Below are 26,306 nucleotides of genomic sequence, written 5' to 3'. Positions count from 1 at the left end.
CCAGAATCCAGCAGCCGCAAACCATGTGGCCTCCTCAGAGTGGTGGCCAATCAGAACCATCCCCAGCCACTATGCCTTGTCACCCTGACTCCCTCCACTGTCTCTTCCTGGTTAGCAATAATGTTCCCTGAACATATGGGGGAAATTTTGGATCCTGTTCTTATGTAAGACAACTAGTATGTTCACCAAACTTGATTTGAACATATTCAGTTGAACTTGATACTCCAAATTTAAGGAAACAGGGGAAAACTATTAAATGTAATGACATTTATTCATATCTTCCTTATCTGTATTTTGTATTTTCTGCAACAAAATAACCCTTGAGGCATAACTTCTGCAGAATTTAACATTCAATAAACCAAACCTTTTCGACCGTATGCCCCATAGCCATATAGTGATGGAGAGATTCGTCTGTGATATTCCCTCAAATGCTAAGTGCCTATTTTCCATCGTTATGCCGTTTAATGCGATCAGAGCGCTAATCAGATTGCGTTGAAGTAACTCCATGACACAGTTGTGTCCGTAGTTGCTGCTGCTGGATTAGAGGGAGCTGGTAGGGCATTGGGCATGGCAGGCAGATCCAAGCCCTAATCTCTAAAACCCTCCTATGGTTTGGCCTTGAAGAGAGGCTAGGGCAGTGGTGTCACTGTGGGAGAGAGGGCTTTAAAGTCCAGGGACTACAGTTGAAAATGAACCAACTTCTGGGTTGTACCATTGGATTAATCTATTTCTTCTGCATCTGTAAATACCAACCAGTAGTCTGTGTGATTCATGGGGGCTGAGCTAGAGTGGTGTTTGTGAGAAGGTGCCCGAGGCCGGATCTTTTTACAAAAACGTCTGTAAAGTCTGAATGGTTTGAGCTACAAACGTATCTATGAAAAGCTGAGGCTCTCATGAACATGCACATGTAACATGTTTTGCTCTATGACGCTGACAAGTGACACAAGAGTCGTTAGAAGGTAAGGGGTTCTTCTACATAGAAGATCATAGGAAGTCCCAGGACATAGCATCTGTAATACTGTAATAAGCTCACATAGTTGCTGTCACAAACTCTGCACAGTTGTCACTGACTAGTTGGATATTCATTTCCCAGTGAGCTAACAATTTCTGTACTTACAGCATTCATATAAATTCATTTTTATCAGGTTGTTGCTTTGGCAGACTTGCATTTTTTAAATACATTTGTTAATAAAACTAATGAATGCAATTGTTGGCGGTAAGTGCACTTCATTTAGCAGCCCTAGCACCAGGAAGGCAAAGTGTTCCCATTTTGAACCATTTCATGTGTCTGAAGGTAGAACTCCACCGTCCTGGCAGGCCCAGAGAGCAAATCAAGAGCACCTATAGGCCTACCGCTGGCCAATCAGATAGCTCAGATCACTGTGTCTGCACAGTTTCCTCCAGCCATAGACTGGAAAAAGAAGCCTCAAACACACAGCAAAGTTGATACTGTGAGATTTCAAGACTTTTAAAGCCATGACTAGAGAGAGACTTAATGAATACAGCAAAGAGCTGCTATTTTCATGAATAAATTTGTGTTTAAGCTGTTATTAAGCACTGTCATCACTTTGTTCAAAGCCATAAAGTGTGCGTTCTCCCTACTTCCACTCACGCTACAACCAGCACTGTAGATGCAATGAATGAGTATAGCAAAGTGTTCAGATAAGATAGCGTTGTTATTATTAGCAGCTTGGGTCTTTTTTAATTTTGAGGAATATTTCACTTTCTCAAGTCATAGGAGTAACAACATGAATTGGTGCGTGAGGCAGAAATAATGCAGTGCGACTTGAGTTTCGCCATCAGCTGGAAGACTGTGTCCCCTTTTCTCAGAGGAGGGAGAGCTGAGGGACGGTAAGTCGGGTGAGTGGCAGCCTCACTGCTGCTCCCTCCCCCCAGACTGACCATCAAATGGCGGCCATCCGTCCAGTAAAAAAAATTGAATCAAATTATTATGCTCGCTCAGCTGTGCCTCGCAAGTAGGCTAATACAACAAATCAAATCAAACTTTATTTGTCATATGCACAACAAGTGTAGACCTTACCATGAAATACTTACAAGTCCTTAACCAACAGTGCCGTTCAAGAAGAGTTAAGAAAGTATTTACCAAATAAACTAAAGTAGAATATAAAATTAATAAAAAGTAACACAATAACATAACAATAACGAGGCTATATACAGGAGATACCGGTACCGAGTCAGTGTGCAGGGGGTACAGGTTAGTTGAGGTAATTTGTACATGTCGGTAGGGGGTGAAGTGACTATGCGTAGATAATAACCAGCGAGTAGCAGCAGTGTACAAAATGTCCAGTGGTCAATGTAATAGTCCGGTGGCCATTTGATTAATTGTTCAGCAGTCATATGGCTTGGGGGTAGAAGCTGTTAAGGAGCCTTTTGGTCCTAGACTTGGCGCTCCGGTACCGCTTACTATGCGGTAGCAGAGAAAACAGTCTATGACTCGGGTGACTGGAGTCTCTGACAATTTTATGGGCTTTCCTCTGACACCGCCGATTATATAGGTCCTGGATTGCAGGAAGCTTGGCCCCAGTGATGTACTGGGCCGTATGCATTACCCCATGTAGCGCTTTATGGTCAGATGCCGAGCAGTTGTCATACCAGGCGGTGATGCAACGGTCAGGATGCTCAGGGTAAATGATCTATTACCAGTGTGATCATATACCTATTTTAAAAAATATATAATTTCAAAATTGTCTGAGAAGAACAACATTGGCAGGGCAATTCTGTTTTTAATTGGTTAATGTTGCATAGGCTTATGTTTTTGTTTTAAAAAATCTGAGCGATAGATCTCAGCTTGCATTTTGACTCAGAAAGTGATCTTGACTCAGAAAAGGTTGGTGACCTCTGGTCTACATTATGTTTTTCTATATTTCATAATTCTGTAATAGATTTTAGTTTTGAGGACAAAGTTTGCCAGATAGTTTTGAGCAGTTTTGAGTTGTCATGTGACATGTTTAATTTACAGTAGCCATGTAATGTTATATTATGTTATGTTATGTTGTGTTATGTTATGTTTTGTTATCTTAGGTTGTCTTATGTTATGTGTTATATTGTGTTATGTAATGTTGTGTAATGTTATGTTGTGTAATGTTATGTTGTGTTATGTTATGCTGTGTTATGTTATGTTTTGTGTTATGTTATATTGTGTTATGTTGTGTAATGTTATGTTGTGTTATGTTATGTTTTGTGTTATGTTATATTGTGTTATGTTGTGTTATGTTATGTTGTGTGTTTTGTTATATTGTGTTATGTTGTGTTATGTTATGTGTTATGTGTTATGTTGTGTTATGTTATATTGTGTTATGTTGTGTTATGTTGTGTTTTGTTATGCTGTGTTATGTTATGTTTTGTGTTATGTTATATTGTGTTATGTTGTGTTATGTTTTGTTATCTTAGGTTGTCTTATGTTATGTGTTATATTGTGTTATGTTATGTTGTGTTATGTTGTGTAATGTTATGTTGTGTTATGTTATGCTGTGTTATGTTATGTTATGTTGTGTAATGTTATGTTGTGTTATGTTATGTTATGTTTTATGTTATGTTATATTGTGTTAAGTTGTCTTATGTTATGTTTTGTGTTATGTTATATTGTGTTATGTTGTGTTATGTTATATTGTGTTATGTTATGTTATGTGTTATGTTGTGTAATGTTATGTTGTGTTATGTTATGTTTTATGTTATGTTATATTGTGTTAAGTTGTCTTATGTTATGTTTTGTGTTATGTGTTATGTTGTGTTATGTTATATTGTGTTATGTTGTGTGTTATGTTGTGTTATGTTATATTGTGTTATGTTGTGTTATGTTATGTGTTATGCTGTATTATGTTATGTTTTGTGTTATGTTATATTGTGTTATGTTATGTTTTGTGTTATGTTATATTGTGTTATGTTGTGTTATGTTATGTGTTATGTTAAATTGCCTTATGTTGTGTTATGTTATGTTTTGTGTTATGTTAAATTGCGTTATGTTGTGTTATGTTATGTGTTATGTTGTGTAATGTTATGTTGTGTTATGTTATGCTGTGTTATGTTATGTTTTGTGTTATGTTATATTGTGTCATGTTGTGTTATGTTATGTTTTGTGTTATGTTATATTGTGTTGTGTTGTGTTATGTTATATTGTGTTATGTTATGTTGTGTTATGTTATGTTTTGTGTTATGTTATAATGTGTTATGTTGTGTTATGTTGTGTTGTGTTATGTTATGCTGTGTTATGTTATGTTTTGTGTTATGTTATATTGTGTTACGTTGTGTTATGTTATGTGTTATGTTGTGTAATGTTATGTTGTGTTATGTTATGTTTTGTGTTATGTTATATTGTGTTATGTTGTCTTATGTTATGTTTTGTGTTATGTTATATTGTGTTATGTTGTGTTATGTTATGTGTTATGTTGTGTTATGTTATATTGTGTTATGTTGTGTGTTATGTTGTGTTATGTTATATTGTGTTATGTTGTGTTATGTTATGTGTTATGCTGTGTTATGTTATTTTGTGTTATGTTATATTGTGTTATGTTATGTTATGTTTTGTGTTATGTTATATTGTGTTATGTTGTGTTATGTTATGTGTTATGTTAAATTGCTTTATGTTGTGTTATGTTATGTGTTATGTTGTATAATGTTATGTTGTGTTATGTTATGCTGTGTTATGTTATGTTTTGTGTTATGTTAAATTGCGTTATGTTGTGTTATGTTATGTGTTATGTTGTGTAATGTTATGTTGTGTTATGTTATGCTGTGTTATGTTATGTTTTGTGTTATGTTATATTGTGTTATGTTGTGTTATGTTATGTTTTGTGTTATGTTATATTGTGTTATGTTATGTTGTGTTATGTTATGTTTTGTGTTATGTTATATTGTGTTATGTTGTGTTGTGTTATGTTATATTGTGTTATGTTATGTTGTGTTATGTTATGTTTTGTGTTATGTTATATTGTGTTATGTTGTGTTATGTTATGTTGTGTTGTGTTATGTTATGCTGTGTTATGTTATGTTTTGTGTTATGTTATTTTGTGTTATGTTATGTTGTGTTGTGTTATGTTATGTTGTGTCTTTTTACTATCAAAATAAAGAGAGTTCCACACTCTATATATCAACTCCCAGTCATTTAATGGGTATTTACCAACGTTTCGGCATCACTGGTTCATCATGGTTCACGTTTTGTGTGCTTTTTGCTATCCTTTGTTACTATGTGTTTGTGCATTGTTGCGTCTTAATAACGTGTCATATAAAGCTGTGTGTGTGAGTTGCTAACCCCCTGACTCTGTGTGTTTCAGTCGTGACAGTGACCTCTCTAAAATCATCTCCAACCTCCACCACACAAGACAGCACGGCATGCCCGAGGACCAGCCAGCCACTGACCTCAGCACCAACACAGGACACACAGGTAAGATACTACAAGACCTGGGATGGGGGTTTGGGTGTTGTGTGTGTTTCTATATGTCTGTGTATTTCTTAGTTTTTCTCCCTGTATTTCACCAATTTGCAATAAGGTTACGTTTTCTTTACATCAACATGAGTAATTCATCACCATTATGCATTAGTCCCTTAATTTGCTGTAATTTGTTTGATTGGGGAATTTACTGTAAGCTTATTACTGATTCCTGAAGGTGTCTCTCAAGTCGATTACTTAAGGTTCTCGTTTGCCTGTTCTATTGCACTCCAGGTTTTTCCTTAGCCCCCTGTTTTAAATTTCCACTAAATAAATAGCTTTGTTTGCCATTAATCCAGTTTCATGGGCGTAAAGGAACCATGGTGTGTGTTAAGCTACAGTAAGAGCCTTCTGACAGTTTACAGCCCAACAGTTAAACACCCTAATAACACCAGCCACTGTTTCATCAGTTTTAGTTCTGAATCAGACTGAATGTTGGAACTTTATACTTTCAGGTAGATACTTGTGTAATATTTCTGTGTAACATGAAGTGATAGAGTGGATTGGTATTTAGATACTTTAGCTGTTGTGTTCTGGTGATAGCTTGTCGTTGTATATTGTGATCTGTGCCCATGTATGCATACGTATGCATTTCATCAAAGGTATATTGAGTCATTTACATTTTTTATATAACCTTTATTTAACTAGGAAAGTCAGTTAAGAACAAATTATTATTTACATTGATGGCCTACCCCGGCCAAACCCTAACCCGGACGACACTGGGCCAATTGTCCGCTGCCCTATGGGACTCCCAATCACAGCCGGTTGTGATACAGTCTGGAATCGAACCAGGGTATGTAGTGATGCCCCTTGCACTGAGATGCAGTACCTTAGACCGCTGCGCAACTCAGGGGCAAAAAAAGTTGTGTAATTTTTCTAAAGATAGATGGTTCTATTTAGTAGACATTAAATAAACTACCACTAATAGGGATTAGCCGTGTCTGAAGTCCCCTAGTGTTTTGATGGACGAAGGTGTCTGGAAGGGCAATTTATACTGTAGGGACATACTGTATACTTATTACACTCTAAATGCTCTTTCATTCCAAACTATCTCCCAAATGTTGGGTTGGTAGGGACCCGTTGGTTTGTGGGTTAAATCTAGGTTTAGCCGAGCTAAAACAGTTTTGGTTAAATAGAGTTTGTCACAAGAAGTTCAGGATTTTACAATATAAGATGTCTAAGATGTTAGGTGGATCCTCAGCCTGAAAATAGTCTATGGGCCAGGAGAAGCTGTAATTCATAGTTTGGTTTTCTCTAAATAGTCACTACAAACTTGTAAAGTGTTACCAACAAAGTTGATCAACCACAGATGGAACCCATAAAGCAGTACCCTTACCATGTTCAAGTGGTACATTGTTCAGAGGGGAGAGCATTACCCCCTGTGGACGTTCTGTTCTTCTTCATCCCATTAGTCAGAGGGGCATACATGTGGCATGATCACACCCCAAATCCAACACCTCGTCTTCTACTGTATCTCTCTGGTCTCATCCGTCTAGAAGCTTAATTGCCCATACGGTACATAATACAGAGGAATGAGGGGGCGGAGGGATGTCTGTTTATCCCCCCTCATATGGGTGGGCGACGAGGGGTGATAAAGTCTCAGCTGCCCAATGTCTTTAGACCCATGTTTGGGACAGATTTCCCAAAAAGACCTGTCTAATCAGCTGCTAAGCCTAATGGAGAAATTAGCCTGTGAATGGTAATCTTAATGGAGAAAGACACAAAGCGATGAGGGAGGGTAGGGGGAGGAGGACGAGGGGGAGGGGGGATGAGTGCGGTGCAGCAAGCGCCGGAGGGGGGCTGGGCCTAAAAACTGTCAGTTTGAGCATTAAAGGGAGATTTAACAGGGTGGCTAAGCGGCTCGCTACGTGTCTGTAAACAAGTCCAATCCCATCAGCCACTGGCTCACATTCTGTCTGCCAGATAAATTAGAGAGAGAGACACACACATACACAGTAGTGCGTGTGCGTACACACACACACACACACATGGGTGTATGTGCACATCTAACGCACACACAAACAAACACAAATGTGTACATGCACACGCACGCACGCACACGCACACACACACTGATAATTTGTGTCATATAACAGTTTTAATACCTGACACATGATATGAACTTTTGAATCATTTTGAATCGTTTTCTCCAAAGTACTTATATGTCATGATGTTACTAGTTTCTATATAAACTACTTCAATGGTGACTGTGGCTGTGGTGGGATTTCTCCAATATCATAGCAGATCCCAAATGTCCCTACGGGCCCTGGTCAAAGTAGCACACTATATAGGGAATAGGGTGCCTTTTGGGATGCACCCGCAGACAAACACTACTCCTAACACTAGTGCTGTAGTTCTGTTACATACTTTAGTGTAGTGCTAACTGCTTTATGTTCTGTTGTAACGTCAAGTCTATTACAGTTTTTAACAATCAGTTTGGCACTAATTTCAGAACCTTGTGGTCATTTTTCAAAACTCTAGACACAAAACACAAAACGGTCATCACTTGTAACACAGGCTGTCCAATGTTCAAAACATTGCATTGTGCATTCATATCTTTGAAGAAACCTTGCACTTGCAGAATCATTGGTTCAAATAACTTATTTTTCATTAAATACCATAGGAACATTCATTTAGATCACCCACACACAAGATACCTATAGTTTCACTGTGTAGTTGTTCGTACAATCATTAAATATTGTAGTACAAAATATGTGATACATGTTTCATTATGCTACTACACGTAAATACATCACTGTAAAAGGACTAGTAGAGAGAATACTACAGACACAGTGGAATCCTTGAACAAAATATGAAATGTATTGATGAAATACAATAAAATCACAGTATAGGTTTCTTTGAATCAAAGCTAAAATGATTAGCTACAAAAAAAGAAAAAACAGTTAAAGGTGAACTGCAGTGTTCCTCACCTGGCTTACTGTAAAAACCAAAACAAAAGATTGATGGATTTGGTTGTGGATTGTGGATTTGGCCACAGGTTTTCATCCACATCACAATGGATGTTTTCATTAGCCAAACATCTTGGGAAGAATCTTCGGGCATGGTGAATCCAGGCCCGACAATGGTCTGCTGTGATGTCATTGCATGCGTCATCCATGGCCTAGAGAAGGGTGGCTTGTTCGTGAGGGCGCCTATCGTATACCTTCCACCTCCATGTGGAGAAAAATGTCTCAATCGGGTTAAGGAAAGGAGAGTATGGGGGTAAGTACAGGGTGGTAAATTGTGGATGGGCCTGAAACCATGCTTGCACCATTTGAGCATGGTGGAACCTGACATTATCCCACACAATGACATAGGTCATGCCATCAGCTCTACAGACCTGATTTAGCTCATCAAGGAAGGTTACATTCGAACAGCGAATCAGGTGGCTGCCTGCAACTCAATATATAGAGGATATAGAGAAGAGACCTTTAGATGTTGTTCGACCAAACATTAGAACAGGCAAGATGAGTAATCTAAGCAACTTTGACCGTGGTATGATTGCTGATGCCACACATGGTGATTCCAGCATCTCAGAAACAGCTGCCCTCCTGGGATTTTTACGCACTACAGTCTCTACAGTCTACAGAGAATGGTGCGATAAGAAGTGAGTGGCAATTCTGTGGGCAAAACACCTTGTTAATGAGAGAGGTCAGAGGAGAATGTCCAGACTCATTCAAGCGAACAGAAAGGCCACAAATGATCAAATAACAGCTGTTTAAAACAGTGGTGTGCCGAAGGGCATCTCTTAACGTACAACACCGTGAATAATTCAGGCTGTTGTGGAGGCAAAAGGGTGTCCTACCCAGTACTAGTTAGGTGTACCTAATAAAGTGGCCAGTGAGTGTACAGTAATGTCAAATCTGAAAACATGGTCTGGAAAAGTGGTACATGGAACCATAGAAACAGTGTCTGATAAATAAAGATGATGAAATATTACATCCATAGATAATGTAGTCCAATTGGTTCACATTCCACAGTAAGTGGTGTCAATGGATCTCGTTATCCTGAAACTTTCATGATCTAAACATGGAATATTGTTTGTCAGTTTCCATAAAACTATGCATTAAGAGTAATGCAACAGTTACTTATCATTTTGATCAGTTGTATCAATTGATAGTTAGATCAGTGTAATGAAATGAATAGACAGTCATCTCAGATGTAATGTGTGAATTGTATTTTGAAATGGTAATACTTTGATGTTAAGTTGTGTCATTTTGAACAGATGATTTTAGTTCAATGAACAAATGATCTTAGCTTTATGTGTATTGTATCCAAGCAACTGGAAAACGTGTTAGAGTTTTGCAAAATTTGCATTTTGATCATTGGTTGTGAGTTTTGTGTCTAGAGTTTTGAAAAATGACATCAAGGTTCCGAAATTAGTGCCGAAGTGATTGTAAAAAACTGTATTGAGCTCACTCCCCACTGTCTAACTTCCATAGCAGGCCTGTGGTTAGAGAAATAGAGAGAACGAGAGCGGGAAGGAGGGAGAGAGAGAGAGGGCGGGAGGCAGTGTGCCACAAGAAAAGTTTGGAGAGAGAGAGAGAGATGAATGAGCGTGGTGCTGGTATCAGGGGAGGGCAGCTGTGGCGGCGGGCGGCACTGTGTGTGTATGTGTGTGTGTTTGTGCGTGTCTGTGTGTTTGAGAGAGTGTGTGTGTGTGTGTGTGTGTGTGTGTGTGTGTGTGTGTGTGTGTGTGTGTGTGTGTGTGTGTGTGTGTGTGTGTGTGTGTGTGTGTGTGTGTGTGTGTGTGTGTGTGTGTGTGTGTGTGTGTGTGAGAGGGGGGTCATTGGAAAGGGAAGCAGGCTGCTGAGCCGTCTCCGTGCCGGAGTGGGCCGTTAATTAAATATGAGGGACAGACAGGAGGGCTGAATCCCCTCTCTCGTCCTCTCCTCTCCCTCCTCTCCCTCCCTCCGCCTCCCAGGCCCCTGGCTACTCTGGGGCTGTGGGAGGGAGGGAGGGAGGGAGGGAGGGGAGGACGGGGAGAGAGCAGGGGCGCCGGGCTAAGCGTCTGGCTGCCTGTGGAAACTAAACCGTGGCTCTGCGGTCAGACCAGAGAGACTAACTGGCGGATAAGGTGTTTTTGTATAGCTTTTTTGTGTGTGTTTGAAAGGGAGGATTTATTTTTAACAGGGTATTATTAGCCTCAAAGGGAGCGTTAGTACCATCTTGGTCCATCACACTCCTATTAAACAATCTCACACACACACACACACACACACACACACACACACACACACACACACACACACACACACACACACACACACACACACAGATCACTGATATACAGTGAGTGCACCCAGCCCTCTTCTATAAATGAATGGGTTATTCTAGCTTTATTTTTCCTCTTCAATCATCTCACTCCCTAATCTCTATCCATCTCTCCCTTTGCTTTGCTGCTCCCTACCTATCTTCTTCTCTATCCTTTTCTCCCCCTCTCTCTCCCTCTTTCCCTTCCCTCTCCCTCTCTCTATCTCCCCTCTCTCTCGCTCTCTGTCTCGCTCTCTCTCGCTCCTCTCTCCCCTCTCTCTCTTTCCATCTCTGCTGCCCTGGGGTTGCGCTATGGGAGAGAGGAACAGTGTGTGTGTGTGTGTGTGTGTGTGTGTGTGTGTGTGTGTGTGTGTGTGTGTGTGTGTGTGTGTCCTTGCGTGTGTGTAGCAGCAATGGCGGCAGTGGTGCATCCTCCCTCAGTATGAACGGAAGCTCCTCTCCCTCCCTCTCTCCCTCCCTTCCTCCCTCCCCCCTCGGTCCGTAGCCAATCAATGAGGGGCTTTCAGCACCGGCGGAGGCCCGGCGAACAGAGAGGGATCAATAAGTTATTAGCACCATTCTGTCAGCTGTAATGTTGAGATTGATCGGGAGGCCGCGACTCCCGGCCCACCTCTTCCCCAGCCTGATAAAGATGACAGATTAACGGAATAAGAGGAGGAATTAAGGAGTCTTGCTTTCTGAGCTGTCAGCGGCCCTCCATGGGAAGAAAAGAGAGAAAAAGAGAAGAGGAAGAAAGAAAGAAAGATAGATAGATAGAAAGAAGGGATGAGGATGGAAGGAGGAGAGGAGAAGAGGCAGAGAGAGGGAAAGAGAGTAAGGGATGTCCCTGTGGTTTCTTGACTGCCTCTGTGGTAGACGAGTGAGGTGGCTAGGCTAGATTTTTCTTTCTCTCTCTCCATTCTCATCCCTCATTCTTCCAAGTAGGAGTTAACTAGTGTAAACCCGGTTGGGCAGGGGGCAAAAAAGGATTCTGGCAGTTTTGGATGAAGGACTAAGGGGAAACTTGCTAGCTAACTGGTGCGCCAGACAGGAGATGCAAATGGTAACAAAATATCTTTAGTTTGAGTGAGGGAAAAACATGAGCCAGATAGAAGCCATTGCAATGTCCTTAGCACTAAACATCATTGATCCCCAGGTAGGAGAGTAGTTAGCAGGAGAAAATAGCAACTTTGGCTAATCTGTTAGCAGTTAGCAATGTTTAGCCTGAGGGGTTATACAGGTAAAAGACTAGCAGGAGCAAAGTAGAAACTGTGGTTATTAGCATTGGTGTTGGGAGTTAAGGACTTAGCGTTTGCGCTAACAAAGCTCAGACTGGTTTAAGCAGCCAGGTCACTCAAGATTTACTGCAAAATTAGACGTCAGTCCAGGTAAGCAGGACATCAGCAGATGACGTCAAAACCGGCCATTAGGGGGCAACAGTGAGCGCTATTACAATCAAGTAGGCTTGGGTTTTGCTAGGGCATTTATGGACAAGGGTTTGGATGTCTGATTCTACAGTGAGACTATGAGAGCTTGATGGGTTTAAGGCGGGTTTCGGTGTTAAATGGAAGCGCCAACGCTTTAAGAAGCACCATTTAATTGGCTTTAAAAGCTTTCCGCCTTAAAATCCCTGACCCTCAGGCAATGGCTCAGAAGAGACACTGTCTTCTGTGAAGTCGGCCCAAATGAAAGTGTGTGTGTGCGTGTGCAATGGAAGGTTTAGGTCTGATATAGGCTACTGTATTAAAGGTTTGATAAATCTTGTGTAAAATAATCAAAAGTCTTATGGTTGTGCATTTAGACACTGTAAAGGCCAATGGTTGGAATAGAGATGGGAGAAAGGAGGGGAAGACAGGAGCTCCCGTATTTCATTCAAGTACCATGGAGAAAGAGAAAATCTCTCTCTCTCTCTCTTTCTCTGTCTCTCTCGCTATCTCTCTCTCTGTCTCTATCTCCGGGGAGGGGTAGAGAGTGAATCTCCTCATGCCCGGAGAGGAAACATCAAACAGGGGGATCATTAGTGAACCTCCTCTCTCCGACACCAGGTTTCCTCTCCTCTCCTCCACAAAACCAAACAAAGGCCTCCAAGACGCCAACTCTACCACTCCAATCACACTTTCATGCACAGGCTTGCTTTCTTCCACCTCTCTCTCTCTCTCTCTCTCTCTCTCTCTCTCTCTCTCTCTCTCTGTCTCTCTCGCTCTTCTTCTCTCTATGTCTCTCACTCTCACCCTTTATTCATCTCTCTCTCTCTCTCTCTCTCTCTCTCTGTCTCTCTCGCTCTTCTTCTCTCTATGTCTCACTCTCACCCTTTATTCATCTCTCTCTCTTCTCTCTCTTCTTCTCTCTGTCGCTCACTCTCACCCTTTATTCATCTCTCTCTCTCTCTCTCTCTCTCTCTCTCTCTCTCTGTCTCTCTCTGTCTCTCTCGCTCTTCTTCTCTCTATGTCTCTCACTCTCACCCTTTATTCATCTCTCTCTCTCTCTCTCTCTCTCTCTCTCTCTCTCTGTCTCTCTCGCTCTTCTTCTCTCTATGTCTCTCACTCTCACCCTTTATTAATCTCTCTCTCTTCTCTCTCTTCTTCTCTCTATGTCGCTCACTCTCACCCTTTATTCATCTCTCTCTCTCTCTCTCTCTCTCTCTCTCTCTCTCTCTCTCGCTCCTTCCCCAAACTGTTGCCACAAAGTTGGAAGCACAGAATGGTCTATAAGATTTGCCTTCACTGTAACTAAGGGGCCTAGCCCGAACCATGAACAACAGCCCCAGAGCATTATTCCTCCTCCACCAAACTTTACAGTTGGCACTATGCATTCGGACAGGTAGCGTTCTCCTGGCATTCGCCAAACCTAGATTTGTCTGTCGGAATGCCAGATGGTGAAGCGTGATTCATCACTCCAGAGAACTTGTTTCCACTGCTCCTGAGTCCAATGGCGGCAAGTTTTACACCACTCCAGCCAACACTTGGCATTGTACATGGTGATCTTAGGCTTGTGTGTGGCTACTCGACCATGGAAACCCATTTCATGAAGCTCCCGACGAAATGTTATTGTGCTGACTTTGCTTCCAGACACAGTTTGGAACTCGGTAGTGAGTGTTGCAACTGAGGACAGACACATATTACTGCACTACGTGCTTCATCACTCGCCGGTCCCGTTCTGTGAGCTTGTGTGGCCTACCACTTTGCGGCTGAGCCGTTGTTGCTCCTAGACCTTTCCACTTCACAATAACAGCACTTACATTTGACCGGGGAAGCTCTAACAGGGCAGAAAGTTGACTAACTGACTCTTTGGAGCCATGTTGAAAGTCACTGAGCTCTTCAGTAAGGCCATTCTACTGCCAATGTTTGTCTATGGATATTGAATGGCTGTGTGCTTGATTTTACACACCTGTCAGCAACGGGTGTGGCTGAAATAGCCGAATCCACTAATTTGATGGGGAGTCAACAAACTGTTGTATATATAGTGTCTTTCACCTCCTCTATTCCTGACCGGGGGACTGTGAAGAGACCTCTGATTGAATGTCTTGTGTTGTACCGATGAGTGTTTGAACTGTGTGCCAACTGCTTGAACAGACAGTTCGGTACCTTCAACACCCCGTACAAGACCGATAGTGATGCAGTCAATCTCTCCTCAACTTTGAGCCAGGAGAGATTGTCATGCATGTTATTGACATTCACCCTCCGTGTACATCTAAGTGCAATACATGCTGCTCTTTTCTTGACCAACTGCAATTTACTCCAATGGACTCCAGTCAGGTTGTAGAAACATCTCAAGGATGATCAATGGAAACAGGATGCACCTGAGCACAATTTTGAGTCTCATAACAACGGGTCTGAATACTTATGTAAATGTGATATTTCTGGGGTTTTTTTTACATTTGCAAAAGTTTTGCTTTGTCGTTGTGGGGTATTGTGTGTAGATTGATGAGGGGAAAAAACTATGAATACATTTTTAGAATAAGGCTGTAACCTAACAAAATGTGGAAAAAGTCAAGGGGTCTGAATACTTTCCGAATGCACTGTGTAGGGTTACACATAGCAGTTTAGTCTCCTAAACTTGCTCACTTCCCATATTGTTCAATAATAGATATAGATGAGATTTAGGGTTGAGCAAGTGATTTGTCTCAAAAACAATGCTTTTCGTTTTTGACATATTTAGCACCAGCCTATTGCTAGTTACCCATTCTAAACCTGACTGGAGCTCTATGTTAAGAGTGTCATTTATTTATTTTACTGTTGTATTCGATGTGCATACTGTTGAGTCGTCAGCATACATAGACACACAGGCTTTATTTTCTGTAGACCTTGCCACATATGTCTCGTGTTTGAGCCGTTAAATTGCGACTCCACTTTGTCTCTTTACGGACATTTTGCTTGTTTGATTGCCTTATGGAGGGAATAACTACACTGTTTGTATACGGTTATGTTTCCAGTCACCTTGCCATGGTTAAATGTGGTGGAACGTGCTTTCCTTTTTGCGCGAATGCTGCCATCAATCCACGGTTTCTGGTTAGGGAAGGTTTTAATAGTCACAGTGGGTACAACATCTCCTATACACTTCCTTATAAACTCGCTCACCGAATCAGTGTATATGTCAATGTTATTGTCTGAGGCTACGCAGACATATCCCAGTCCACGTCATTGAAGTAAGCTTGAAGAGTGGAATCTGATTGGTCAGACCAGCGTTGGATAGACCTAAGCACAGGCGCTTCCTGTTTTAGTTCCTGCCTATAGGAGGGGAGCAACAAGATGGAGTCATGGTCAGGTTTGCCAAAAGGAGGGCGGGGGAGGGCCTTGTATTCATCGCGGAAGTTAGAGTAGCAATGGTCGAGTGTGTTACTCGCTCGTGTACTGCAATCGATATGCTGATAGAATTTAGGTAGCCTTGTTCTCAGATTAGCTTTGTTAAAATCCCCAGCCACAATAAATGCAGCCTCAGGATATATGGTTTCCAGTTTTCCTAAAGTCTAGTGAAGTTCCTTGATGGCCGTCTTGGTATCCGCTTGCTGGGGGATATACACGGCTGTGACGATAAGTGAGGAATTCTAGGTCAGGTGAACAAAAGGACTTGAGCTCTTGTATGTTGTTACAATTACACCATGAGTCGTTAATCATGAAACACACACCCTCGCACTTCTTCTTACCAGAGAGATGTTTGTTCCTGTCTGCGCGATGCACTGAAAATCCTGTTGGCTGTACGGACTCCGACAGCATGTCCCCAGCTAGCTATGTCTCCGTGAAACAGAGTATGTTACAATCCCGGATATCTCTTTGGAAGCAACTCTTGCCATAATTTCATCGACTATGATAACTAGGGATTGTACATTAGCGAGTAATATACTCAGAAGCGGTGGGTGGTGTGCGTGCATCCAAAGCCTCGCTAGAAGACCGCTCCGGCACCCTCTCCTCCGCGTTGTTTTGGGTCAGCCTCTGGAATCAGTTCAAATGCTCTGGGAGGTGCAGACAAAGGATCCGCTTTGGGAAAGTTGTATTCCTGGTCGTAGTGCCGGTTGTGCTGGAAAGTTGACGTCTCTCTGATATCCAATAGTTCTTCCCAGCTTTATGTAATAACACTTAAGGTTTTCTGGGCTAACAATGTAAGAAATAATACATAAAAAAACGAAATACTGCACAGTTTCCTAAGCGAAGCTGCCATCTCTATCGGCACCATCTTTGTTATCAAAGCTTTTTACTATCATTCTTTATATTTTCCATAGTATAGTTTCTTCTTCTTTTTGTTTGGTTTAGTTACGTGATTTCTCAATTCACTGTATGTTTGACAGGCTGCTGTGCTGTCAGACTTACAGTATTTGCTATTCCCTTTGCCTCATCCCTCTCAGCCACACAGTTTTTCAATTCATCATCTATCCATGAGGATTTGGCAGTTCTAACAGTCAGTTTTGTTGATGGGCGCAACCGGAAAAAGCAGTTTCATAAATGCTTCAAGAGAGACCGAGAGAAATGGAAGGAAGCAGTTGCGTTTTGACTTGGCCGGCAGTATGAGAGGAGACAGAGAGAGAGAGAGGAGCCCTTGAATTGAATTGAGAGAGAGGAAGAGACAGAGAGACAAAAAGAGAGGGCGAGAAAAATGACAAATGGCTTCTTCCTTCCTGCTCGCACCACATGCTTTGCACTCTGCATCCCCACCCACTCTTATTAGGCGGATATTGATTTGAGGTCTGTTTGAGGCCAGGATGGGGGATGGAGAGGGAGGAAGAAGGGGGATAGAGCGGGGTTGGTGCTATAATTGTACACTAGATGCTCTCCTCTCTGGTGGGGGGGGGTTAATGTGAGACGAGAGAACTCCCCCATGAGCCCGATTGGAGTAGTGTTCGAACGCACCTGCAGGGTAAATAGAGAGGGAGAGAGAGGTGAAGAAAGAGGAAGAGTGTGTGTTTGTGTTTCAGAGAACGTAGAGAGAGAGGGAAACACTCAGGGGAGAGAGGCAGAAAAGGAGAGAGAGGCATGACACAATAAACTGAAGAAGAATGAAGCTAAGATTTGTGATGAAACGAGGACAGAAGCCAAGGTTGACTTTCTCGTGACTCTGACTGCTCCTCTTTGACTGCGAGGTTTGGAGCATTCATTCTTATAAGTAATAGCACAACCAAAGGCTTTTGTGATGACTGACGAGAGAGAGAGAGAGAGAGAGAGAGAGAGAGAGAGAGAGAGAGAGAGAGAGAGAGAGAGAGAGAGAAGAGGGAATGTAAGACAGAATGTTAAGAGGTTTGGAGCATTCATTCTTATAAGTAATAGCACAACCAAAGGCTTTTGTGATGACTGACGAGGGCGAGAGAGAGAGAGAGAGAGAGAGAGAGAGAGAGAGAGAGAAGAGGGAATGTAAGACAATGTTAAGAATAGTGTGGACGAGAGAGACAGAGCAAGAGAGCCACAGGAATCCCTCTCTTCTCACGCACACACACACACACACACACACACACACACACACACACACACACACACACACACACACACACACACACACACACACACACACACACACACACACACACGTGTGAGTAACCCAGGCAGATCTGTCATCCTCTGGAGCACAGGGCCCCTCTCATCTTTGACAGAACAGGCACACCTTCAGGCGCCCGTGGCTTCTCCCTCTCTGTCCCTTTCTCTCTTTTTCTACCCATCTCTCTCTTTCTCTACCCATCTCTCTCTTTCTCTACTCATTCTCTCTCTCTCTCTCTTTCTCTCTCTCTCTAAGCACCAACCATGTATTTTTGTTCACAGATGACCCTCTAGGCAAGAGGAGAGCCTACTCCCCCAACAGCAGCAGCGAGTGCCCATCAGACAGCAAGAAGTCACGCAGCGTGTCCCCCAAAGGTAAGATTCCACGCGCGTGTGTGTGTGTGTGTGCGTGAGTGTGTGTGTGATGTTACTGATGTGCTGAAATATGTTATGTTTAACCTGAGAAGAAAAAATTATATAAAGAAGTTTGGTTGACAAAGAGGTGTTTGTGAGAAGGATAGAGGAGGGTAGGGATGGAGAGGTGGAGGTAGAGGAGGAGTGGAGCATCATTGATTTACAGGAAGGAGAGAAACTGGGTGTGAGCTGGTGTTGAGTGACAGAGTGGGTCAGTGTTACAGAGAGGTTAGCCTCTGTACGCACACACACATACACAATTAGACATACGCACACCAGTGAAGGATCCTCAGAGAATTTCATACAAATAAAATAAAACTATGCTAAATATATATAACTGTTTAACAGTTATGATATGGTTTTTGCTTGGAAAGTTTTTTTGGGCCTGTTGTCACGTCCTGACCAGTAAAAGGGGTTATTTGTCATTGTAGTTTGGTCAGGGCGTGGCAGGGGGTGTTTGTTTTGTGTGTTTTGGTGTTTTTGGTTTAGGTTCTATGTTTTCTATTTCTATGTTTAAATCTAGTTTTCTATTTCTATGTTGGGTTTTTTGTAGGACCTCCAATTAGAGGCAGCTGGTTGTCGTTGTCTCTAATTGGAGGCCATATTTAGTTGAGGTTTGTTTCACTTGTGTTTTGTGGGTGGTTATTTCCTGTATAGTGTGCACCTTATGGGACTGTTTCGTCGTTTGTTTCTTTTGTTTAAGTGTTATTTCTAATAAATTAAGAAGATGAGCACTTTACCCTCTGCACCTTGGTCCAATCCTTACGACGCCTATGACAGAACCACCCACCAGAAAAGGACCAAGCAGCGGAAGAATTGAGCAGCAGGAGAAATATTTGGAGTCGTGGACATGGGAGGAGAACTTAGACAGAAAGGGACCCTGGAGGCAGGCTGGGGAGTACCGGTGACCGAGGGAGGAACTGGAGGCAGCAAAGGCAGAGCGGCGCAATTATGAGGCGCTGTACAGGCCCAAAGGCAAGTGCGAGAGGCAGCTCCAAAAAAGTGTTTTGGGGGGGGCACACGGGGAGTTGGGCAGAGTCAGGGTGGAGTCCTGAGCCAACTCCCCATGCTTACCGTGGGGAGCGGGTGACGAGGAGAGCACCGAGCTATGCAGAAATGCGCACGGTGTTGCCCATACGCACGCACAGTCCGGTGCGGCCAGTAAGGGCTCCGCAGCGTTGCCGGGCGAGAGTTGGCCCTGTGCCAGCGCTCTGCCCGTGACGGGCTACAGTGACCACTCAGCCAGGACGGGGTGTGCCAGCCCTGAGTTCCAGCCCGCCGGTGCGCCTCCACGGCCCAGTGTGCCCCGTGCCCACTCTGTGCACCCAATCTCCTATAAGTCTCCCCAGTCCGGGGAGACCGGTCCCAGTTCCACGCAGGAGGCCTCCAGCGACGCTCCTCAGCCCGGAGCTTCCAGCGACGCTCCTCAGCCCGGAGCTTCCAGCGACGCTCCTCAGCCTTGAGCCTCCAGCGACGCTCCTCAGCCCTGAGCCTCCAGCGACGCTCCTCAGCCCTGAGCCTCCAGCGATGCTCCCCAGCCAAGAGTCTCCAGCGACGCCTCTCAGCCCGGGGCCTCCAGCGATGCCATGCAGCCCAGAGTCTTCTGAATGGTAGCTACGCCCAGAGCCAGAGCCACCTCTGTAGTGGGAGGATTGGGAAGTGGGGGTGTAGCACAGGGACTGTCGTTGACGGTGGCCACCCTTCCTTCCCTCCCTTTAAGTTTGGGGTTGTTTTTGTGGGGGTTTTGTTTTTGAGGTGCGTTCGGGGTCTGCACCTTTGGGGGGGGGTACTGTCACGTCCTGACCAGTAAAAGGGGTTATTTGTCATTGTAGTTTGGTCAGGGCGTGGCAGGGGGTGTTTGTTTTGGTGTTTTTGGTTTAGGTTCTATGTTTAAATCTAGTTTTCTATTTCTATGTTGGGTTTTTGGTAGGACCTCCAATTAGAGGCAGCTGGTTGTCATTGTCTCTAATTGGAGGCCATATTTAGTTGAGGTTTGTTTCACTTGTGTTTTGTGGGTGGTTATTTCCTGTATAGTCTGCACCTTATGGGACTGTTTCGTCATTTGTTTCTTTTGTTTAAGTGTTATTTCTAATAAATTAAGATGATGAGCACTTTACCCGCTGCGCCTTGGTCCAATCCTTACGACGCCTATGACACCTGGTCACAAACAGCTGATGTGTTGTGCATTGAAGTCCACAAGTGAAAGGAAGAGGTGAGAGGAGGAGAGCGCATAGATGCGAGAAGGAATACAACGTGGGTGCCGATTCTGTTGACAAATGGAACAAAACGAGGATAAACTTACCTGTATTCGTCCAATAGAAATTCTCGTTTGCAACTGTTGGACTAATGATTACACCCTATATTAGCTAGATTCAGGCAAGAGTGAGGGTACACGGCGGTATTGAATGTCACTGTCTGTCCGTGTCACTGTCTGTCACCTCAAATATGTCTCTCGACCTGTGTGCACCTACGTTGTAAACTTTCATTCATAGCCTAGGTTGTAGCAACCTTATGATGGTTACAGGGAACATTTGAGTATCATGTAGTAGCCTGAATTTATCACTGTTACATTGAACTGGGTGAATGGAATATGAATGACAGTCATCCTGTAATAGAAATAAGGCCATGCTCATGAAAAAAATCGTCCTTCCTCATCTTAAACGGCACTGACCGCCACTGGCGCACATACTAACACATATGCACACGCACTTGACACATTCTCGCTTTACCTCTCACAGCCCCTCGCATTCTCCTGTGTTAAGGCTGGTTTATACTTTGTCTATTGACATCTCTGTAGACAATTAGAATGCGACAAGTGTCGCTGGTCAAAACAACATATCATTTATACTCCGGTGGAATGTCTGTAGACCGTCGCTGCAACTGTCGGTTTCCTTGTCGCAGACAAATTAAAAAAAGTTCAACTGTGAACCTGTTGCTGCGTCCGTTGTCATGGTTACTCGACAGACCCCAATGATAAAATTCTTCCGGTGGAATGCATTGCTTTTATTTCTTCACACTCACAACTGTAAGCTATTTTCTGTCATTTCCTCGCCATTAACTTGTAAATAATGATCATGTTGTGAGTTTATTTTAGTGTAATAATGAATAAAAATGTGCTACAGTTAAGACATTGTCAGCTATGATATGGTCCTAATTTGAACTGGCTAGCCAGGCAGCTGGCTTCCATAGGTCATCCTCACCATCTTTTTCTACAAGCTAGAAACGAACCAAAACATTGTTTAGAAAGTTGCTTTTAGTTGCCTGGTTTGCTAGATTGACATATACTAAATACACTTTTAAACGGATGGGTTTATTGGTGTTAAAATACACCAGTTATGCTATTTTGGACCACCAGGCTGCTGATGTCATGCAGCCTGTCGTTTTTGTGTGTATACTTTTTCATAAGGACAACGACAAGTTTGACGTCAGACGACAATAGAATGTTCATGATGTCACTGCGACAACCGTCTGTAGACATGTTGATAGACCAACGGTAAACACACCTTTAGAAAGATATGTACAAGCCATCAGGAATGGCTACTTTCTTTCCTTACCTCTCTCATCCAGTCGCTTCCCTCACATTCATTTCACCCTTATGTGGAGAGAAACTGGCGTCCCTGTGAGGAGCCAGCATGGCCACCCTGTCTTGTCTCTGGTGTCCTAACTGGCTTCCTCAGTCACTGATGCATCATACAGCAGGCAAAGTCAAGGCCAGCCCACCCCTATCCTGCCCGTCTCTAAGGCGACACAAATGACATGCATGCACATACACAAAGACAGCATAGGCCGCACACACACAGAGAGACAGCGCACCGCACACAGATGAAAGCACACACGCACATACACAAACACATTTATGTTCAGTCTTCCATCAGTACTATCCACTCTTGTTGTGCATCTTAGTTAGTCATAACTTTAAAAGGTCAATGTTTCAAACTAAGGAAGGAATAGCATGAATAGGTGTGAAGCTTACCATACCATAGGTGCTTCTCACAATCTTTTTGCAATCAACCTTGTGTTATCATTGAGTAGTTTAAATCTGTCCATGTTGACTCGATGTATACATAATGTTGAGGTGTGTGTTGAGTAGATTGGTGCTGTGCTGTGTTCAGTGACTTTTGCCTCGTACATGACCTCTGACCAGGCTGAGCCTTCTCTGGAGCCACATACATTAGAGTATCCGCTAAAGCCTTGTTCACACTGCAAACCTTAATGCTCCAATCAGTTTTGTTTTTCAAATCCGTTTTGGAATATTGACTTTCCAAACAGCAAGTTACAAGTGACCAAAACAGATTTGTGTGTGTTCAGACAGCAGTCATTTGCTGACATGGTTACGCTGGTTGTCATAGTAATGACAGGCTGTTTGGTGTTGGTGCTCATGCTTCCTATCACTCAGAAGTTATGTAGCAAGCTAAGATGACCAAAACAATGCCTAATATGGATGTTTCCCAGTTGTTTCAAAATCATAGTATAAGAACAGTGCCTCTTTCAAAGCCTCAATGGATAAGATGATCCAACTTTCAAAACAAGTCTTTTTTGGTTAGCCACAGCAGTCAACTGGCTAGCTGTGTAGAGTTCTAGCGCATTCACCATTTGGTTGTAAACAATTAACAGGCTAGTTAGCTACCACATGTCAAACTGTCAATAGAGTAGCTAGTAAGCAACAATATATGCCAAATAACATTCTAAAAACCCCTTTAGGGCAAATAAATCAGATTTGACAAGTCGTATGGCCAGAAATCAGATTTGTATCTGACTTCAAACCTCCTACGAAGGTGATTTAAAATGTGGCTTGAAATATCCGATTCCATTTGCTTTTTGGCTGTTCAGACTGCAGGAAAAAGATCAGATTCGGAGCAGTTCGGAAAAAGTATGAAAATGCATGGACTCATACTGTAAGTCACTCTGAATAAGAGCGCCTGTTAAATGACTTAAATGTGTTGCTTGCGTGCGTGTTTGTGTGTCTTGCAGCAGGAGTGGTTGATTAAATAAGCTTTAGAACACTGCTGATCTAATGGCTCAGCCTTCTGAGCCGCATCCTTGTGTGTGTGTTCCTTCTGTCTAAGGCACTTCTCCGTCACACTTGATGGGTGAACATAATGACCCAAGCAAATGGAAAAATAGATATGAGATAAAGAGATAGATTGGGGGCTGAAAGAGAGAGAAAGATGGGGGTTTGTTGGCACCCCTTGCAGAGCTTATAAAGAGAGAAGTTCAGACGGGCAGAGACAAGTAGACACACACACACACTCACGTCATTACACACAATAATAAAGGCAAAAATCAACTTTAACTAAGACAATCATGCAAACACCACACTGCCCATAGGTAGAAACAAATGTGCCTGCCACACACGCGCTCACACACCACATGCATACACACCTGAGGGTCCCTGGGTGGGTGGATTAGTTGGAACTTGGCGGGGGAGACAGAGACAGCGTGCTTATCATCCCCCTTCCCCCTTCCCTCCTTCCTTCTTCTCTTCCTCCCCTCCTTCCTCCCTTCTCTCCCCTTCTCCCACCCACGCCACTCTTTCTCGCCTGCCTGGGGCCAGGCTCGGGTTTCAATGAGGAGATGGTAAATATAACCCCCTCATCCTCCTCCTCCCTCTCCTCCACCTCCTCTTCCTCCTCCTCCTCCTCAACTGCCAACCACTTCACCCTCCCTCCCTTCTCTCCCCCAAACCTCCCCCTCCTATACCTTTGACTCCCAGTATCAAGTTACTGCTGCCAGAGCTCAGAGCAACATTGGAGAGAGAGAGAGGGAAAGAGAGAGATAATGGGTAGGGAAGGGGGAGACAGGGGATGGGGAGAGGCAGAGGAAAGAGAGGAGAGAAAATAAGCAACACAGAGAGCGGATATCGCACATCACACCGCCTCTTTACAACCAAAGCACAGCGACATCACACCACAAACATACATATGCTCACACATTTCCACTCAGGAAACAGTTCTGTATTCATACAATACAAGATCAGAGTGACTTCTACATTACCCCTCACAAAGCTCATTATACTATTGTCCATAGTACACCATTTTGAAATAATTGGTGAATGTCTGCCCCATTCTTTTTTGATGGATTATAATTATTTATGAAGAGTTTTTGCTTCAAAAAAGGATAGCTTTGGATTGAGCACCCTGTTTTGGTATTATTTAGGTCATGGTGAGATAGTGGTGGGTTCATGGGGAGATGGTAGTGAGATTTTTATTTTACCTTTATTTAACGAGGCAAGTCGGTTAAGAACAAATTATTTTTTACAATGACGACCTACCCCGGCCAAACCCTAACCCAGACAACACTGGGCCAATTGTGCACCTCCCTATGGGACTTCCAATCACAGCCGGTTGTGATACAGCCTGGAATCGAACCAGTGTCTGTTGTGACACCTCCGCACTAAGATCCAGTGCCTTAGACCGCTGCCACAATCGGGAGCCCGAGCAATGAGACAGTGATGTTAATGGTGAGATAATTATGAGTTATTGAGGTAGTGGTGAGTTAGTGGTGAGTTAATGGTGAGTTAGTGGTGAATTCGTGGTGAATTAATGGTGAAATTGTGGTGCGTTAATGGTGAGTTAGTGGTGAGTTAATTCATGAGATAGTGTTATTGGTCAACGATGAGTTCATAGTTAATGGTGCGCTAACTCTCTTCCTGTCCCCCCCACAGAGAACTCCCACACCCCCGTGCTGGAGGGGGGCGGCCACAGTCACATGACCCCGGAGGAGCACTACAGGCGGATTATGTCAGCACTGAACGAGCAGGGCTCCTACGAGGAGCAGCAACAGCGCCTCTACCAGCTGGCCAACAACATGGGCCTTCCCAGCCATGGTGAGACTAGTGCGTGTGTTTGTGTGCTTGTGTGTGTCCACCTAGACACGCGCACACGTGTGTGTAGGTGGATGCTGTCCTAGTCAGGGTCTAGTTGTGAAGCCTACCCTCCTCCTGAACATCCGCTCGTTATATCAGAGCTTCAGGATTCAGTCACCTAACTACATACACCTCATTTAGGCCTGTCACACACCAGAGCTATACACACACCTGACCCTACTCAACCACTGCTAGTGGTAATCCCAGGGTTGTGGCCTTTTCTCGTGTGGCGTCTGTTTGTGGGTATGCCACCATGCCAATGTAAATCTCCAGCATAGAGACTGCTGTCATTTCTATTTGGGGTGCCAGCCCACCCAATGTCAAAATGTCACTCTGGGTGATTTGTGACCGATGCTTTACTCCGATTTAAACAACACTCCTAGCCAGCACACACGGATGCCGCTATCGATCCGCTGCTCACTCACTGGCTGTTAGCCAACGCCGTAAATCTCCCAATACCATGTAAACCACGAGTGTGTACTTTTTCTTAAGGTTTTTTTTTCTTCTTTTTTTTCGGGAGTTGAAATTTACATCTGTTAACTTATGGTAAAACTGGGTTGGAACTGGAAAGATCGAATATGAAAATTGGGGGGACAGTAAAACATGTGGCAGGGTGTATTTTCGTTTCGCCACCACTTTAAACTTGCGGGGGCCTCAATTGTTATCCTTTCCTCTGTTTTTAAAAGAATGTAACATTAATTGCGGCCAGGATTTACGATTCCCTTTGCGGTAGCATAAATCGAATCAATTTCACATCCCAACCCCAAACGTAGTTTGAGCTACTTTTATTTTTATTTGATTAGTAATGATTTTTAATTGCAGACTGCAAATCTAAGGGGCGAAGCCTATAAAGGCTTTAATGGCCTCCCCCTGCATCTGAGAAGAATTAGGGCTGAAGTGCAATGCATTTTGGAGGTTCAATGGCCTAGGGTGCCATATTCTCCCCGTTTCCCTTCCCAGAAGGCGCTCTGTTTTTAATGCAGACACTATGGCACAATGCAGACATCTCGTGGGGATGCTCTCTCTCTCTCTCTCTCTCTCTCTCTCTCTCTCTCTCTCTCTCTCTCTCTCTCTCTCTCTCTTTTCAGTTTCAACAAGATCCTCTACTCTCTTTTCTGCCCACATTCCTTTTTATCTACAGTTTATCTATGCCCTTCGAGGTGTAAAATAAATAAATAAGGTTAGGGGTTAGGAGTTTGGTAGAGAGAGAGAGAGAGAGAGAGAGAGAGAGAGAGAGAGAACATTTGCAAGACAAGTTAAAAAAAACAGGGTGCATGTTGATGTTTAATTTATGATGTGTGTGCCTTTTGGAAGTAATATACAGGAAATAATAAACACATACTTGTGCCATTTAAAACACACACACGCA

The 26,306-nt window shown here is 43.2% G+C and overlaps 1 protein-coding gene across 5 annotated transcripts in view; it reads left to right on the top strand.

The window, feature by feature from the left end:
• Positions 1-26,306, top strand: part of LOC106567375 (sterile alpha motif domain-containing protein 11) — a 106,991-nt gene that overhangs the window by 45,097 nt on the left and 35,588 nt on the right. For all 5 annotated transcript variants that reach the window (XM_014136541.2, XM_014136542.2, XM_014136540.2 and 2 more), the window contains 3 exons: positions 5,292-5,401; positions 17,941-18,033; positions 24,737-24,898. In XM_014136541.2, the coding sequence (XP_013992016.1) occupies positions 5,292-5,401; positions 17,941-18,033; positions 24,737-24,898 (365 nt within the window). The remainder of the gene's footprint in view (positions 1-5,291; positions 5,402-17,940; positions 18,034-24,736; positions 24,899-26,306) is intronic.

This window comes from Salmo salar, chromosome ssa13 (assembly GCF_905237065.1).
Source record: "Salmo salar chromosome ssa13, Ssal_v3.1, whole genome shotgun sequence".
In the NCBI taxonomy this organism is placed as follows: domain Eukaryota; kingdom Metazoa; phylum Chordata; class Actinopteri; order Salmoniformes; family Salmonidae; genus Salmo; species Salmo salar.
This window is presented reverse-complemented; position numbering and strand designations above follow the sequence as displayed.